The sequence below is a fragment of the Geotrypetes seraphini genome, chromosome 8 (genome assembly GCF_902459505.1).
Source record: "Geotrypetes seraphini chromosome 8, aGeoSer1.1, whole genome shotgun sequence".
NCBI lineage: Eukaryota > Metazoa > Chordata > Amphibia > Gymnophiona > Dermophiidae > Geotrypetes > Geotrypetes seraphini.
This window is the reverse complement of record NC_047091.1, coordinates 70,426,959-70,442,982: the sequence shown is the minus strand read 5'-3', so window position 1 is coordinate 70,442,982 and position 16,024 is coordinate 70,426,959. Positions and strand designations below refer to the sequence as shown.

At 45.4% G+C, this 16,024-nt stretch overlaps 1 protein-coding gene across 1 annotated transcript in view; it reads right to left on the bottom strand.

Annotated features, from left to right (window-relative positions):
• Nucleotides 1-376: 376 nt before the first annotated feature.
• The window catches only part of LOC117365912 (atypical kinase COQ8A, mitochondrial-like), a 28,666-nt gene continuing 13,018 nt past the window's right edge, over nt 377-16,024 (bottom strand). Inside the window, exons 10-15 of the mRNA XM_033956854.1 lie at nt 7,485-7,578; nt 5,126-5,267; nt 4,907-5,014; nt 2,926-2,991; nt 1,954-2,040; nt 377-1,794 (exon numbers count right to left, since the gene is read on the bottom strand). Coding sequence (XP_033812745.1) covers nt 1,489-1,794; nt 1,954-2,040; nt 2,926-2,991; nt 4,907-5,014; nt 5,126-5,267; nt 7,485-7,578 — 803 coding nt within the window. The 3' untranslated portion in view covers nt 377-1,488. The remainder of the gene's footprint in view (nt 1,795-1,953; nt 2,041-2,925; nt 2,992-4,906; nt 5,015-5,125; nt 5,268-7,484; nt 7,579-16,024) is intronic.

The following is a 16,024-nucleotide window of genomic DNA, read 5'->3' as shown; positions in this document are numbered from 1 at the left end:
CCCTGTAATCTCAAATTATGCCCTCTAGTTTTACCATTTTTTCTTCTCTGGAAAAGATTTGGTTCTATATTACTACCTTTGAAGTATTTAAATGTATGTATCATTTCTCCCCTGTCCCTACTCTCCTCCAGAGTACACATATTTAGGTCTTCCAGTCTCTTCTCATTCTTCTTTTTGTTCAAACCCCTTACCATTTTTGTTGCCAATGACCTATACAGGGGCATCAACACCTCCCTTCTTCTGCTGGTTACTACTCTTTCTATACAGCCTAAATGTACCACAGAAAGGCTGTATATCAAATCCATGACCTTTATGCTTATAAATGCATTTATTTGCCTAGATTTATGAGCCTAATGCAGAAAATCACTGTTAACTTTTCCCTGTTCTAAATCTGACTCAGTTGCTACTCATTTTTTCTGCTCCTAAAATTAGGCATTCAGTGAAATTCTGAGTATAAATTTAGGCCCTGGGAGAGGCCTAAGATGGGTCCATGTTTGTTTTTCATTCCCTCTGTGAGAAATTCCCTAACCCCTGTTTGTCTGTCTTAATTAGATTGTCTCTTACATGTTTAATGTGCAGCACTGCGTATATCTAGCAGCGCTATCGAAATTGTAAGTCCAATTTAGGAGCACAAATCTTTTGAATATAAGTCAAAACATAAGAAAATGGCCGAGAGACCTGTATTGAACTGCTGGCTACAAAATAAAGCCTTCTGGCAAGTGCTGCCCAGGCTTCCAGCTGAGGCTTGCAGAAGGAAGGAGGGACAGAAAAGAAAGATCTGTTGAACCTCTGAGGTTCACTTTATTGTCCATTTCTCAATTTGTGCCTGAAAGCTGGAAATAGGGTGGCACTAAATAAGATCATTTTATACTTGTCTTTAGCTCGTGGGTTTTTGCTCAAGTCATTGCGCCTGGTAGCTTTCTCCAATAGCAGCAGAGTCCATCTGTGTCTCTCAGCACTCATCCCCACAGTGCCAAATGGTTCTTAAAAGTGCCTTAAAAGACCTTCGGGGGTCGGAGGGCAGACTGAGCTACTCCTAGGCACAGGCACAATTTGCATCTTTGAGTGACACACTGCAGCGTGCCACAGGGGCAAACTGTGGAAGAGCTCAGTCGGTCCCCAATGATCCAGAGCTCACATACTCCAGCATTTACACGTTTTCTTTGAACCACTGAATCCCTGCACCAAGAATTAATCCACGACCAGAAACAGCCATTCCTCCAAACAAGTCCACATTTTTTTGTGCTTCACAGTGAAGCAATTATTTGACACTTTCCAAGGACTGACCAGTTGTATCTGTTCTCTCTTCCTCCACCACAGAAAATCCAACAACCCCTGAAAAAGCACACAGAAAAAAAATGCTAAAATACAATTAGTACACATCCTTGGAGGATGGAAAGTTTCTATCCTGCTGCAGTTTGTATCTTATACGAACTGTGTCCTGCTTATGGACACAGGAAAAAGCTAAAGGATCCACTCATGGGACTCTCATGGACCACTGGCAGCCCCTGCCTGCCTCTCCTCCATCCCCCAGTAACGGGCATACACACGCTGGAACATAGCATGACAAGAAATGCGAGCCCGCAGATGAGAGCATATAAGGAAAGAGCCTGCCATTTTGCGGTGGAGAGCATAGGTCTCCTCGGGCGGTGGGGTCAGACGGTGCTTCAGCATGATGGGTAGGATGCTGTGGATGCGCTGGGTGGTAGTCTGGCAACCAAAGTCAAACAGCGCCTCAGAGGCGAAGGCCTCGCCCAGAATCATCACAGCTTCCACATGGGCTTTTTTCATCAGCTGGGAGGAAAAAAAAAAGGGGACAATTACTGCAGAAAGAACTAGGCACACTAAGCTCAGAATGTGTTTGCTTCCTACAGCAATGCAGATGACAGGTTAAACTCGACCTTCCCTTTGGCTGAGCTGGTGGGTGAAGAAGCAGAGTCAACGAAAGCTTACCTGAGTTTCATAGCCTGTGAGAAAATGGAGTTTGATGGAGCGCTCCAGTACAGCATCATGGTCACTGTCTGCAGCTGCTTTAATAACCTAAAGGGTGGAAAAGGAGACTTATTCACCATTCCCTCTAGTGCCTCCTGCTGAATGAGGCTGGGGTTACAGAACTGTGTGGCTCCTTTACAGAGATTGATTTTTAAGAAGCTATAAACCTCTTCTTCCCAAGTCATGGTCCCTATACCGCTCTCTATTGCCCACAGGGAAAAATTGGAACTGCAAAAATGTATGCTCTCCCCCACCCATATCCACCACCTCCGCACCATCCTCTATAGTTCCTCCTACTGTAAGCTCTTTCCCAAGAAGTCACTGCTGCAGAACTGCAAATTCCCATACATTGACCACTTCTGTACCATCCTCTAAAGCAGTGGTTCCCAACTCTGTCCTGGAGGATCACCAGGCCAATCGGGTTTTCAGGATAGCCCTAATGAATATGCATGGAGCGGATTTGCATGCCTGCCACTTCCATTATATGCAAATCTCTCTCATGCATATTCATTAGGGCTAGCCTGAAAACCCGATTGGCCTGGTGGTCCTCCAGGACAGGGTTGGGAACCACTGCTCTACAGCAGTGGTTCCCAACCCTGTCCTGAAGGACCTCCAGCCAGTCAGGTTTTGAGGATAACCCTAATGAATATGCATGGAGCAGATTTGCATGCCTGTCACATCCATTATATGCAAATCTATCTCATGCATATTTATTAGGGCTATCCCAAAAACCCAACTGGCTAGTGGTCCTCCAGGACAGGGTTGAGAACCACTGCTCTACAGTGCTTCCTATTTGGAGAGGCTGGGACTACACAACTGTGAGCTCTACCACATCCAGTGTTCCTGCCATCTTCTACAGTGCCACCTTCTGAGAGAAGCTGGAACTGCAGGATCCTTAAGCTCCAGCCACATGCAGTCATCCTATGTTCTTACCTCAATATACTCATCTGTAAATTCCTTGTCAAAACTTCGGGTAGCACCAAAATCCAACAGTCCCACCTGGTGGATAAAGAGAGAAAAAGCATGTTTTACTCATTCTGGCACCACATTTTGGGGGATGCCTGAAAATGAAGAAATCTATCTATATATTGCTGAAAGCACAAGATGGGTGTGGAGTAGATACCGGAGACCTGGCTGATCTCAGATTCTTACAAGCTTTACTGGACACAAAAATATACCTCTCCAGAGAAGAAAGTTATATTGCCCATGTCTTACTCCTTTCAGCAATGGGCCTAGGACCTCCTAACACCCCTCTCTGTGCAGCTTTCTTCCTTCCCTTTCCTCTAGGACTTTGCCCTGTACAACTTTCTCTCCATCACTATAAGCCCTCCAGTGTCACGGAAATACCTACTAATACCCAAATGGAACATGCCTTGAGCTATCACTGAAAAAAGTTTGAGCTAAATCCAAAATCCATTTATTTTCTCTCCAACGCAAATATGCAGCCTCCTCTTCCCTAAAACACCTGTTCTGTGCAGCCTCCTCTTTACTCTTCGCACCACTCCTCCCTGTGCCAATTCTTCTCTCCTTACAACTCTGCAGCCTTTTCTTTCTTTGTACCTATTCCCTAACACCTGTCGTCTTGTCCTGGTTCTTGTCTTTGACTTCTGCCTTCTGTATGCCCTCTCTGCCATTCCCTCCCTTTCCCCTTGATGCCTCTCCCAAGCTGTTCACAGAGTTTGGTTTTGTGATCTCTAGAGAGCATCATATGGTTCGCTTCAGTTCAGAAGAACTGACTAGCGTAGGAAAGGCAGAAGAAATGCTAATCACTGAGGAGAGGAAGAGGGGGTAAAAATGCATGGTTGGCAGTAGAGAAGAGAACAATCCAAACTATGGGGAGTTGGGATGAGAGAAGCGCTTGATATATGAGAATCAAAGGGACTAGGACCAGCCAGTTTTCTAGTCACTCCACCTTGATGTAGCACTTCAAAGGCCCCTATGTGCCCAGCAAAGTGCCTTCACATTTATTACCCTCACTTGCCCCTCTCAAACCCCTAAGCAGTTCCTGTATCTCTTGTTTTATTGCCCCTACTTTTTTCCTTGCATATCCCTCTCTTTCCCCTCTGCTCTGACATCATTTCCTGAATCCAATCAGTCCCATCCTTGGACCATGACCCCACCACCTTTGGACACCATCAGCTCAAGCTGCAGCCTTTCTACTTGTAGCTATCATCTCCCACCTAGAAGGAATTGTAAAATTAATAAGATTGATTTCATCAATTCATCGAGTGAATCATCAATGGATGAGCCTATGTCAGAGAAAACAAGTAATATGCATCAAGGGGAGCCTTCAATGGCATCTAGCCTGTCAGAATCTTTTTTGAGATTGCCAGCAAAAAAACTAGCTGATACACTGGACTCAGCAGCGCCACAACAAAAGAGCAACAAAAACAGGGCATGGAACTGTTAACAACGGTATATAATTTATCTTCTAAACCAGAGGTAGGCAATTACGGTCCTCGAGAGCCGGAGCCAGGTCAGGTTTTCAAGACATCCACAATGAATATGTATGAGATGGATTTGCATTCACTGCCTCCTTGAGATGCAAATCTATCTCATGCATATTTATTGTGGATATCCTTGTGCATGTCAAAGCAGCTCCCGATTGGTGAGGCCCGACATTAGTGCAGGAAGAGGCAGTCGGAGCATACCGCGAGTGATTTCCTTCACTCGCCAGTGCTACAGCTGCTCTCTCCTGCCTCTCTGGCTGCCCTCTCCTGTCTCCCCTGCTATAAACCGTATTCGCGGTGGTTCCTGGAACAGAACCCCTGCGAATATCGGGGAGTACTGTATAATCTTTTCCTCCATAGATTTGAGTAGGTCAAAGTGGGGAGGAATTAATAGCATAATTCCCTAAATTTTATATATCCCCCACCTCCAGGCACTTTCTCCTGGCTCTGCATCCCTCTCCTACCTTCCCACTCTGTGGGTCATAGAAGAAGTTAGACCAGTTTGGATCAGTCTGCATGTAGCGGTATTCAAACAGCTCCCTCAGGCAAAGGTCCAGAATGTTGTAGCAGATCTATAATAAAAATGAAATAGTGAATAAACATTAGCACATGAGAGTGACAGGGAGTGGCTGTCACAAGCTGTGTGAGGGCCTAGCTTACCATATCTCTCATTTCTAGCTTACCATATCTCTAGTTTCCTGGTCTAGCCCCTCTGCCTTATCAAGAGGGAAGCCAGGCACAAGCTCAGTAGTGAGGACCCTCTGGCTGCTTAGATCATCAATCACAGAAGGAACGAAGAAAAAGGGGTCACCTTGCATCATCTTTCTGGAGGGAATGATTAAAGATAAGGGGCCAAGAATGAGTGTACAAGAGCAGATGAGGATCAAGTATATGATATGCCCAAATATTAACATTTTTCACATACCTTATTCAACTTTACATATAATTTACCTTCAATCTATTCACCTTTTTATTTTATTTATTTATTTCAATTTTCTGTACAATTCTCCCAAGGGAGCTCAGAACAGTTTACATGAATTTATTCAGGTACTCAAGTATTTTTCCCCTGTCCCAGTGGGCTCATAATCTATCTAATGTACCTGGAGCAATGGGTCTTTTAATTATGCCAATGCTTTTGTCTTAATCATTGTGTCTTTCCATATGTCTCAACTACACTTGTTCTACTGTGCTGCCTATGAAGATATTTCATTTTGTACTGAATTAATACCGTGTTTCCCCGAAAATAAGACACTGTCTTATATTAATTTTGGGCCTAAAAAAGGCACTAGGTCTTATTTTCGGGGTACCGGTAGGTGTTATTTTTTTCATGTACAATGATCATCTCTCCCTTCCTCTCCTTCACCCAATTCTTCCTCTTTCCTTTCTCTCCCCCATGTTGGCCACATCTTTCCTCCCCTCACCCATCCCCTTGTGCAGTATCTTTCCATCCCTCCCTCCCTCTCATCCCCCTGTGCAGCAGAACCCTTGCAGCTTCTATCCCACCCTCCCTCCCCTTGTGCAGAAGAACCCTTGCAGCTTCTATCCCTCCCATCACTTGTGCAGCAGAACCCTTGAAGCTTCTATCCCTCCCTTCCTCCCATCCCCCCGTGAAGCATCTTTCTATCCCTCCCATCCCCTCCCGCCGCCCCCCCCCCCCCCCCACACACCCTGCTGAACCTTTCATCTCTCCCTCCCATCCAAACCCCAACCGCAAGACTGAAATACCTGGTAACAAATGGAAGCGTCGGCAGCACAGGCTGCATTGCAGCCTTTTCACGCCCGGACCTTCCTCTGCTGCATCACTGATAATGTCATCATCAATGCGGCACACAGAATGTCCAGGCATGAGAAGGCTGCGATGCAGCCTGTGCTGCCATTTGTTACCAGGTATTTCGGTCTTGCGGTCGGGGTTCGGATGGGAGGGAGAGATGGAAGGGTCAGCAGGGATTGGTGGGGGGAAGCGTTGCTGCTGGTGACTAGGGCTTATTTTCAGGGGTAGGGCTTATATTAAGATCTACCCCAAAAATTATGCTAGGGCTTATTTTCAGGGTAGGTCTTATTTTGGGAGAAACATGGTATTATATCATATTTCTGTTACACTAATGTTCTACCGTGCTATGAGTGTCGCAGCAACGTTGGCGCTTTTAGCGTCCCAGGCCGTGGTAGAAACCTCTACTGCGGCTTAGTAAAAGAAGGTCCTAATGTCTATATTATTATTATTACTATAATTCAGGCCCCCTTTTATCAAGCTATGTTAGGGTTGGTTTTTTTTATTATCACCAGCTGCTGCGGTAAAAGCTCCCACACTCATAGAATTACTGTCAGCATCGGAACTTTTATCGCAGCAGCTGGCGATAAAAAAAACTAACACGGTTTGATAAAAGGGGGCCTTAATTGCCTATCTCCAAATTTACCTCACTGTTATAACTGTTTTATGCTGACATTTAGTAATTTTACTATTGTTTGACATAAACAGCTTGTATTGTATTAATAGTGCATCTGTTGTAGACCGCCTTGGGTGAATCTCTTCATACAGGTGGTTAATAAATAAATTAACTACTCGACACCTGATTAAAAAATAATTTTTGATTGAAATATCCCTGCTATTTTGCTCCTGTGTTTACCACCACCGAACTAGCAGAAGGTTATGAGGTAACATAGTAGATGACAGCAGATAAAAACACGAATGGTCCATCCAGTCTGCCCAACCTGATTCAATTTTAATTTTTTCTTCTTAGCTTTTTCTGGGCAAGAATCCAAAGCTCTACCTGGTACTGTGCTTGGGTTCCAACTGCTGAAGTCTCCGTCAAAGCTCACTCCAGCCCATCAACACCCTCCCAGCCATTGTAGCCCTCCCCAGCCCATCCTCCACCAAACAGCCATATACAGACACAGACCGTGCAAGTCTGCCGAGTACTGGCCTTAGTTCTTCAATATTTACTATTATTTTCTGATTCTAGATCCTCTGTGTTCAGATGCTAAAGCATTTGAGCAAGCTATAGCCCCTACCTTCTCCTACCTCCCCATCAGCTGAAGACTTACTGAAACTCCTTGGTACAGACAGCCTCGCGCCTGTAGTCACATTCCAGAGTCAGTTCTCGGCTCAAAACGTCGATTGCATGCTCTGGGAAAAGCCCTGTCAGAAAACAAGAGGGGATAAAAACCCAAAAGCCCAACACCAGACACCGCTCAGAGGGAAGGGCTAGGGATACAGGAGATGTAATAGAGGCATTTAAAAATATCTCCAAGATGGTCAAACAGAGGTCAAAATGTACCACATCAAAAACATGAAGGAGGCAAGTGAAGTGTAGAAAATAACAACAGTAACTTAACATGTGCTATCACCAGTTTTTTCAGTGAAAATTAAAAAGGCAATTTCCTTTTTATTTTTAATACATTGTCGGAGATAAGCTTGAAAGGTCTGTGGTTGCTGTTTTTGGATAAATTTACAGAATTGTCATATGGCTTATTTTTATATACCCATGGAAGTCAGTGGATTTTAAGCAGCAATACCATTTTTATAAATGATATTGTTGAAGGGTTGTCGGGTAAGATTTGCCTCTTTGCAGATGATACCAAAATCTGCAATAGAGTAGACACGCCAGATGGTGTGAATAACATGAAGTAAGACCTGGCGAAGCTTGAAGAATGGTCTGAAATTTGGCACCTAAAATTTAATGCAAGGTCACACATTTGGGCTGCAAAAACCCGAGGGAAAGGTACAGTTTAGGGGGGTGAAGAACTTATGTGCACAATGGAAGAGCAGGACTTGGGTGTGATTGTGATGACCTTAAGGTGGCTAAACAGGTTGAAAAGGTGATGGCGAAAGCTAGAAGGATGCTAGGTTGCATAGGGAGAGGTATGGCCAGTAGGAAAAATGAGGCATTGATGCCCCTTTATAAGACTTTGATGAGACCTCATTTAGAATATTGTGTACAATTCTGGAGGCCGCACCTTCAAAAAGATATAAAAAAGATGAAGGCAGTCCAGAGGAAGGCTGAGAGGCTGGAGAAGCTGGGGCTCTTTTCCCTGGAAAAGCAGAGACTTAGAGGGGATATGATAGAAACTTATAAGATCATGAAGGGTGTAGTGAAGGTAGAGAGGGCCAGATTCTTCAGACTGACGGGGGCAACAAAAACTAGAGGGCACTCAAAAAAATTGAAGGGAGATAGGTTCAGAACAAATGCTAGGAAGTTCTTCTTCACACAGAGGGTGGTGGACAGCTGGAATGCGCTTCCAGAGGAGGTGGTAGAGCAGAGTACGACTTTGGGGTTCAAAAGGGGATTGGACGAGTTCCTGAAGGAAAAGAGGATCCAGGGGTACAATTAGAGGGTTACTATACAGTAGAAAAGGCTGTAAAATAATAGAGTAGTAGAGTAATAGATCACTACAGGTCACTAACCTGGGGGGCTGCCGCGGGAGCGGACTGCTGAGCATGATGGACCTATGGTCTGACTCGGCAGAGGCAATGCTTAGGTGCTTATGTACTAAAATGATGTGTGGTCTTCATGATAAGGCATATGGGGACAGATTTAAAGATCTCAATATGAATACTTTGGAGGAAAGGCGGGAAAGAGGAGATATGATAGAGATGTTTAAATACCTACGTAATATAAATGTGCATGAGTTGAGTCTCTTTCATTTGAAAGGAAACTCTGCAATGATAGGGCATAGGATGAAGCTAAGAAGTGAGAGGCGCTGGAGTAATCTGAGGAAATACTTTTTACAGAAAGGGTAGGAGATGCTTGGAACAGTCTTCCAGAAGAGGTGGTAGAGACAGAGACTGTGTCTGAATTCAAGAAGGCCTGGGATAGGCACGTGGGATCTCTCGGAGAGAGAAAGAGACAATGGTTACTGCGGATGGGCAGACTAGATGGGCCATTTGGCCTTTACCTGCCGTCATGTTTCTATGTTTAGGTCATTAATTAATTGGGATGTTCTTTTGACCATATACTTACATATTTTATTACATATGTCAGTTTATTAATCAATTGGTAGGTTCATTTTATTATTTTCTATTGTTTTTTACATACCATGTTCTGATTATGTATGTATGTATGTATTTATTGCAAATGGATTTATCTTTCTTTGATGTCCTTTTTCTCGAATGTTTTTATTCCTGGTTTATGTTGTAATACATTGTTTTTATTTTATTTTTTTTATATTCTTAGTGATCTCATGGTTTTTTATTTCTCTTTTATGGTTTAGCATATGTCCCTCAATTTTAAATATTTATTTATTTTTATTTTAAAAAAATGTCTATTCCATTTAACCTTACCCCCCCCCCTTTACAAAATCGTAGCATGGCTTTTAGCATCGGCCGTGGCGGTAACAGCTCCAATGCTCATAGGAATTCTATGAGCGTCAAAGCTGTTACCACCGCAGTAGGCACTAAAAACAGCGCTATGGTTTTGTAAAGGGGTGGGAGAGGGGTTTAATGCCTAAGCAGATTACAATAAAACATACATAACTTGTCATATCAATAAAACATCAGTACATCACAAACAATAAAATTGCTACTGAACTGTTAGCTGCCAGACTCTCTCTCTCTCTCTCTATATATATATATATATATATACAGTCAAACCTCAGTTTGCGAGTGTTTTGCAAGACGAGCAAAGCACTCGAGCAAATCGTGCCTTGCAAACTGAGCGTTGACTCGATTTGCGAGCCTCTACCCCCTGACATAGCCCCCCCTTGACAACTGGCATCGCCCACCTGCCCAAACCCAAACCCTTACCGCGATCTGGGACCAGTAAGCAGCACCAACCCAAAGGACGTGCCGGTGCCGGAAGATCCTGCCTCTTGCCGTTGATCTCTGCTGGGCTGAGCCTTAAGCATCTGCGCATGCTCAAGGCCCATCCCAGCAGAGATCAGCGGCAAGAGGCAGGATCTTCCGGCACATCCTTTAGGTTGGTGCTGCGTGCTGGTGCCAGATCGCGGTAAGGGTTTGAGCGATGCCGGTTCTCAGGGGTGGGGTGGAAGCGTGCCAGTGGCCTCGGGGGTGGGGAGTTCTTTTTGGGATGTGATGGGGTGGGGTGGGGTGGAAGCGAGCAGCACCGGTGGCCTCGTGGGGCGCGGGGGGGGGGGGGGGGTCTGTGGAACGAATCAAGCAAATTTCCCTTACTTTCTATGGGGAAACTCGCTTTGATATACGAGCACTTTGGTTTACGAGCATGGTTCTGTAACGAATTATGCTTGCAAATCAAGGTTCCACTGTATGTACCGTATTTTCACGCAAATAACGCGCACCCGTATAAAACGCGCACACGGGTATAGCGCGCAGAAATCACGATGATATGTACAAAAACTTTGGTATACCGCGCTCACGGGTATACCGCGCATGCTGCCCGACGCTCCTTTCGCCCGCCCTGACTTTCCGACTCTCCGTTCACCCCCCCTGACTTCCGTGCACTGTCCCCCCTTGAAGGTCTGTCCCCATCCTGAAAGCCTGATGCCCCCCCCCCGACGTCCGATACATCCCTCCCCCCGAAGGACCGCCGACTCCCCAACAATATCGGGCGGAGCTTTAGGATGGATGGGCCAATCCGGCCTCATTCCTTCGTTGGCTGCCTGCCGGACAGGCGGGTTTGGCTCCCGTCTGTCCGGCCAACTACCAAAGGTACGGGGAAGGGGGGTGGGGGGGTCGTGGGGGTCGCCAGGGGGATCGCGGGTCGGCTGGGGGGCGGTCGGAGGTTCTTGGGGGGGGCGGTCGTTGGGGGGAGGGGGGTTTGCGTCGAGGGCAGGAGGGCCTGGGATCCCTCCTGCCCGTAATGTAGTGCGGGGTGGGGTTAGGGGGTCGCCGTGGCCAGGAGGGTTTGGGCTCCCTTCTGGCCCGATATTGTCGGGAAGTCGGCGGTCCTTCGGGGTGGGGGTGCGAGTGGTCCTGCCGGGGGGGGGGGGGATGTATCGGACGTCGGGGAGTCGGCCGGGCAAGAGGGCTTGGGCTCCCTCTTGCTCCGATCGTGGATGCGGGTGCGGGTGGGAGCGCGTGCGAGCGGTCGTTCGGGGTGGGGGTGCGAGCGGTCCTGCTGGGGGGGGTGAATCGGGCGTCGGGCGGGGTGGGAACTATGTTTTAAAACTTTTGTATACCGCGCTCACGCATATAACGCGCGAGGGGTATGCGCGGTAGGTAAAAACGCGTATAACGCGCGCGTTATATGCGTGAAAATACGGTATATATATATATCTATTATTTCTGATTAAATATATGATCTTAAACTTTTTATATGGTCTTAAACTTTCAATATGTCATATATAGATATATTTTTTAGTATTTATTCTTTGCATATGTTTATTTTAGATAATGTAAGTTCCACTGAGGAAGGCTCTTTCGAGTCAAAATACAGACCATGTCAGGTCAAGTTGAATTATATTAACAAAGCCTATTTGTTTTTCTTCATGAACTTTCCCCTGGTTATCATTTTAAGCTGCTGAGACGCGCAGGCAAACATGTCTGGGCACCTGCACTGAATATCTGGATCAGCCTGGAAGTTATTTGAGTAATGGTCCATATTTTGTGTTGGCACCTGCACAGATAAGTGGGTAAAAACAGGTCCGCATGAAAGGCTATCCTGTCTGCCTACTTAGCTAGATAGGCACCAGCACTGAATAAAGCCAGTGCCTGCATAACAGGCAGCTCTTCCCTCACTCCAACCATTGACTACCACAACACTAACCACACAATGCTGAGGCATTCAGAGGGGCTATTCAGCAGCACTGTGCAGTTAAGTGCCACAGAATGTCCAGGAATACCCATGAGTGGGGTTTAAATGAACAGAAGCCTCTCCTGATCTCTTAAACCCTGCTGAATATTGACCCCCATTGATTTAATTTAAGGCTGTATTTCGATTAAAATGTTTGATCATAATTAATCACACAATTAAAGGCATTTTATCAATTCATTTATTTCCCACGGTAGCTCCTTGCGACTCTATTGCTCCAGATACAAAATAAGCATCTTATAATATAAAACCCTAAGCCGCGCATGTGCACTTCCACTTGCATGTTCCGTATGTCTGTGGCCTGAAGAAGTGCACATGCACGACTACAACACACTCGCGGCCCTGTGGGGCAGTGGCAGCAACCGAGTGGTGGAGAGCAGCCCCGCTCCGCCCATTGACCCTCCACAAACCTCCCGGCTCCAGCGGCGTAGGCAGCACTTTAAACACGCTGCTTCGCACCCTTCTACTGCCGATTTCCTCTGCCGCGTCTCTGATGACATCATCGGAGACAGACGCGGCAGAGGAAATCTGCAGTAGAAGGCCACAAAGCAGCGTGTTTAAAGTGCTGCCTACGCGGCTGGAGCCCGGAGGTTTGTCGGCGGTGGGAGGGTCAGGAGCAGGCCAGAACAGCAGAACAATGGCAGTAAAAGAAGGGGGAGGGGCCGAACGGAGCAGGTAAGAGAAGAACAGATCACGGTAAGAGAAGGGAAAGGGGGGTGGGGGAAAATGCTGCTACTGCTATACAGGGACTTGGAGGGGAAGGGAAATATCGCTGCTGCTTCTGCACAGAAAAGGGGGAGGGGGATAGGAGGGAAGTGGGATGGAAATGCTGCTGCATAGGGAAATGGGGAAAAATGACAGACAGACAGCGGGAGGGAGGGAGACAGAAAGAAAGAAAGACACAGGGGCAGGGAGAGGGACAGAAAGACAGACAGAGAAAGGGGGCTAAGAAGTCAGTGGGAGGGAGACAGACAGACATATATTCTAGCACCCGTTAATGTAACGGGTTTAATGACTACATAATAAAACCCTAAGCGGCGCATGCGCACTCCTACCTGCATGTTCCGTATGTCCGTGGCCGGAAGGAGTGCGCTTGCGCGCCTACAACTGCCCCACACTCGCGTAGGGAGAAGATACAGAAACAAAGAAAGACTGACAGACAGCCAGGGAGAGAGACAGTAAGACAGGGGGCCAGGAAAGAGACAAAGACACACAGGGGGACAGAGACAGAAAGAAAGGGGGCCAGGGAGAGAGATAAAAAACATAAAGTAAGAAAGAAAGAAACGCCTCAGCGACCAATTGTGCTAAAAGTCTACACATCTATTCTAGCACCCGTTAATGTAACGGGCTTAAATACTAGTCTGAATATAATATGTAAACCACTTTCACTGTAACCATAGAAAGGTGCTATATCAAATCCCATCCCCCTCCCTTTCCCTAAAGGACTGATAACCCTACCTTCCCTAAAGAACTGATAATCCAACATCTCTCCCTTTCTCTTCCTTCCCTCCCTTTCCTCTTCCCCCAGGTCCATTATCTCTCTTTCTCTCCCTCCCCTCCACTCCCATGAGTAGTGATGCAAACTTGGTGAGCATTGCCAAGCTCTTCTCATGGCTGCTGGAGCTCACTGCTTCAGCTATAGCTTCCACTGGTGGCCTCTCCATTTCTGCTCACAGGTCTGTTGCTCACTCCCCTCCCCCCACCTCGGGATCAGTATCTGCCCCTCAATCCCCTCTCAGCCCTCCTCCACGGTCTTCTGTTGGCCCACATCAGCAACAGCACTGTACATACACTGCCTGTGGCCTGCTCCAAAGCTTTCCCTCTGGCCCATCCTGGCTCCTCTGACATCACTTCCTGTTTCTGCATGATGGGTCAGAGGGAAAGCTTTGAAGCAGGCCACTGGCATTGTATGTGCATCGCTGCTGCTGCCATGGACCAACAGAAGATCATCTCTAAAGCAGATTGGAGTTGGGGGGAAGGGAGTGATGTTGAGTTGCAGGTTAGGGGATAGATGCTGGATCGCACTGAGGACAGGGATTATGAGTAGAAGAGAGTAGAAGAGATATTTAGAGGAGATTAGAAGAGACAAGAGATGCTGCCACATGATTTTCTTTAATTGTAATTAATAATGCATTGATTGCAGTTAACTGTGATTAATTTGAAGCCCTAATTTTGTATTTTATTGTATAAAATTATTTATTTTAGATGTATTACTTATTTCTAATTGCCTGTGGACCTTTGTTGCTGTTTTCCACACCTCACTTATCCTTCTAAAATACCTCCATGGTACAAATGCACAGGAGATGGGTCTCAATGAAAAACAAGCTCTGGAATGAGGGGGGCAGATTCAGGAATAATATAAGGATATAGTTCTTTACAGTAAGATATAGTGGAAGGCAGGTGAGAAGAGGACAATATTTGAATTCAAGACAGCAAGGGACAAGCTCAGAGCATATCTGAGGGAGAAGGGATTGTAGGACTATCTGGTCTGTTAGAGAATGGAAAAAAAGGGATAACAGAATGTGAAAATCTTTTTAAGTGTACCGAGGAATGTGAATGCATCAGAAAACTGGAGGAGTATTTTGGTACAGACTCTTATACTAAGCCAGCTTGATTACTGCAATATTGCCTATTTGGCAATTTCCCAGAAGAATATGCAACGACTCCAAATAGTACAAAATGCGGTGGTCAGGCTGATTTTTAGGTTGAAGAAATACGATCACGTAACACCCTCCCATCGAGTACTGCATTGGCTGCCAATGGAGGCACGGGTGAAGTTTAAGGGCTCCTTTAATGAAGGCGCGTTAGGTCCATAACGCGCGGAATAGCGCACGCTAAAATGCCGCGAGCGCTAGCCGCTACCACCTCCTCTTGAGCAGGCGGTAGTTTTTTGGCTAGCGCACACTAATCCGGTGCGTGCGCTAAAAACGCTAGCTCCCCTTCGTAAAAGGAGCCCTAAGTTTGGTTGCTTCTGTTTTAAGGCTTTGTTTGGTTTAGCTCCTAAATATATATAATTGAGCTTTTCTCTTTTGCAACTAACAGACATAAGAGAAACTCACATCAGAATTTTGTTTTTTCCCCTGTTAGAGGATGTAAACTTAAAAAACTTCATCAAAATCTTTTTTCATATCAAGCAGCGTTATGGGGTAAGGATTTAGAACAATTGCTTTTCCTTACTGACACTTATGGGGAATTTAAGAGACATCTAAAAATATATGTTTTCAAAGTATTTAGGTAGCTAACTCGTAAAAATTTTAATGCACTATTTTGATCATTTTAGTGTCTCTAATTATTGGGTTTTAACTTTTTTTAGTTCTATTCAACTTCTTTTATTGGTTTTTGTTTTTAAACTACTGTAAACCGCATAGAACTTTACGGCCTTGCGGTATATAAATTGATTATTATTATTATTATTATTATTATTAAGTAAATCTTACCAAGCAGGTGAGATAATTCAGAATGTGCTGCTTATAGTAGCTTCTAGAGAACCCTCTGTAATCCTGTAACTGAGTAAAAAAAAACCCCAAGCATCTGGAAATGTCACCTTTCTCTTGTGTACAGACTCAAGCCGAATGAATGAGTATTCATTGTCCATGAGAAAAATGATCAGGTGTTACACTGCAGAGATGGAACCAAAAAGCCTTCTATGTACAATTATGGGCTGTACTTATGATAATCACAGCTTGGAAGCGGTATATATGAAACTGTTAACAATGTGTAAGGCGGATAGAAAATCTGTATTTTCCTGTTCCCAGCACTGACTAATGAAACCTTCCTGTAATACTTTTCCTCTACCTGGAAGTGAGATATCTCTGATAGGTCTCTCTTTTTTATTCTACAATGTTCTATTATTTAGTT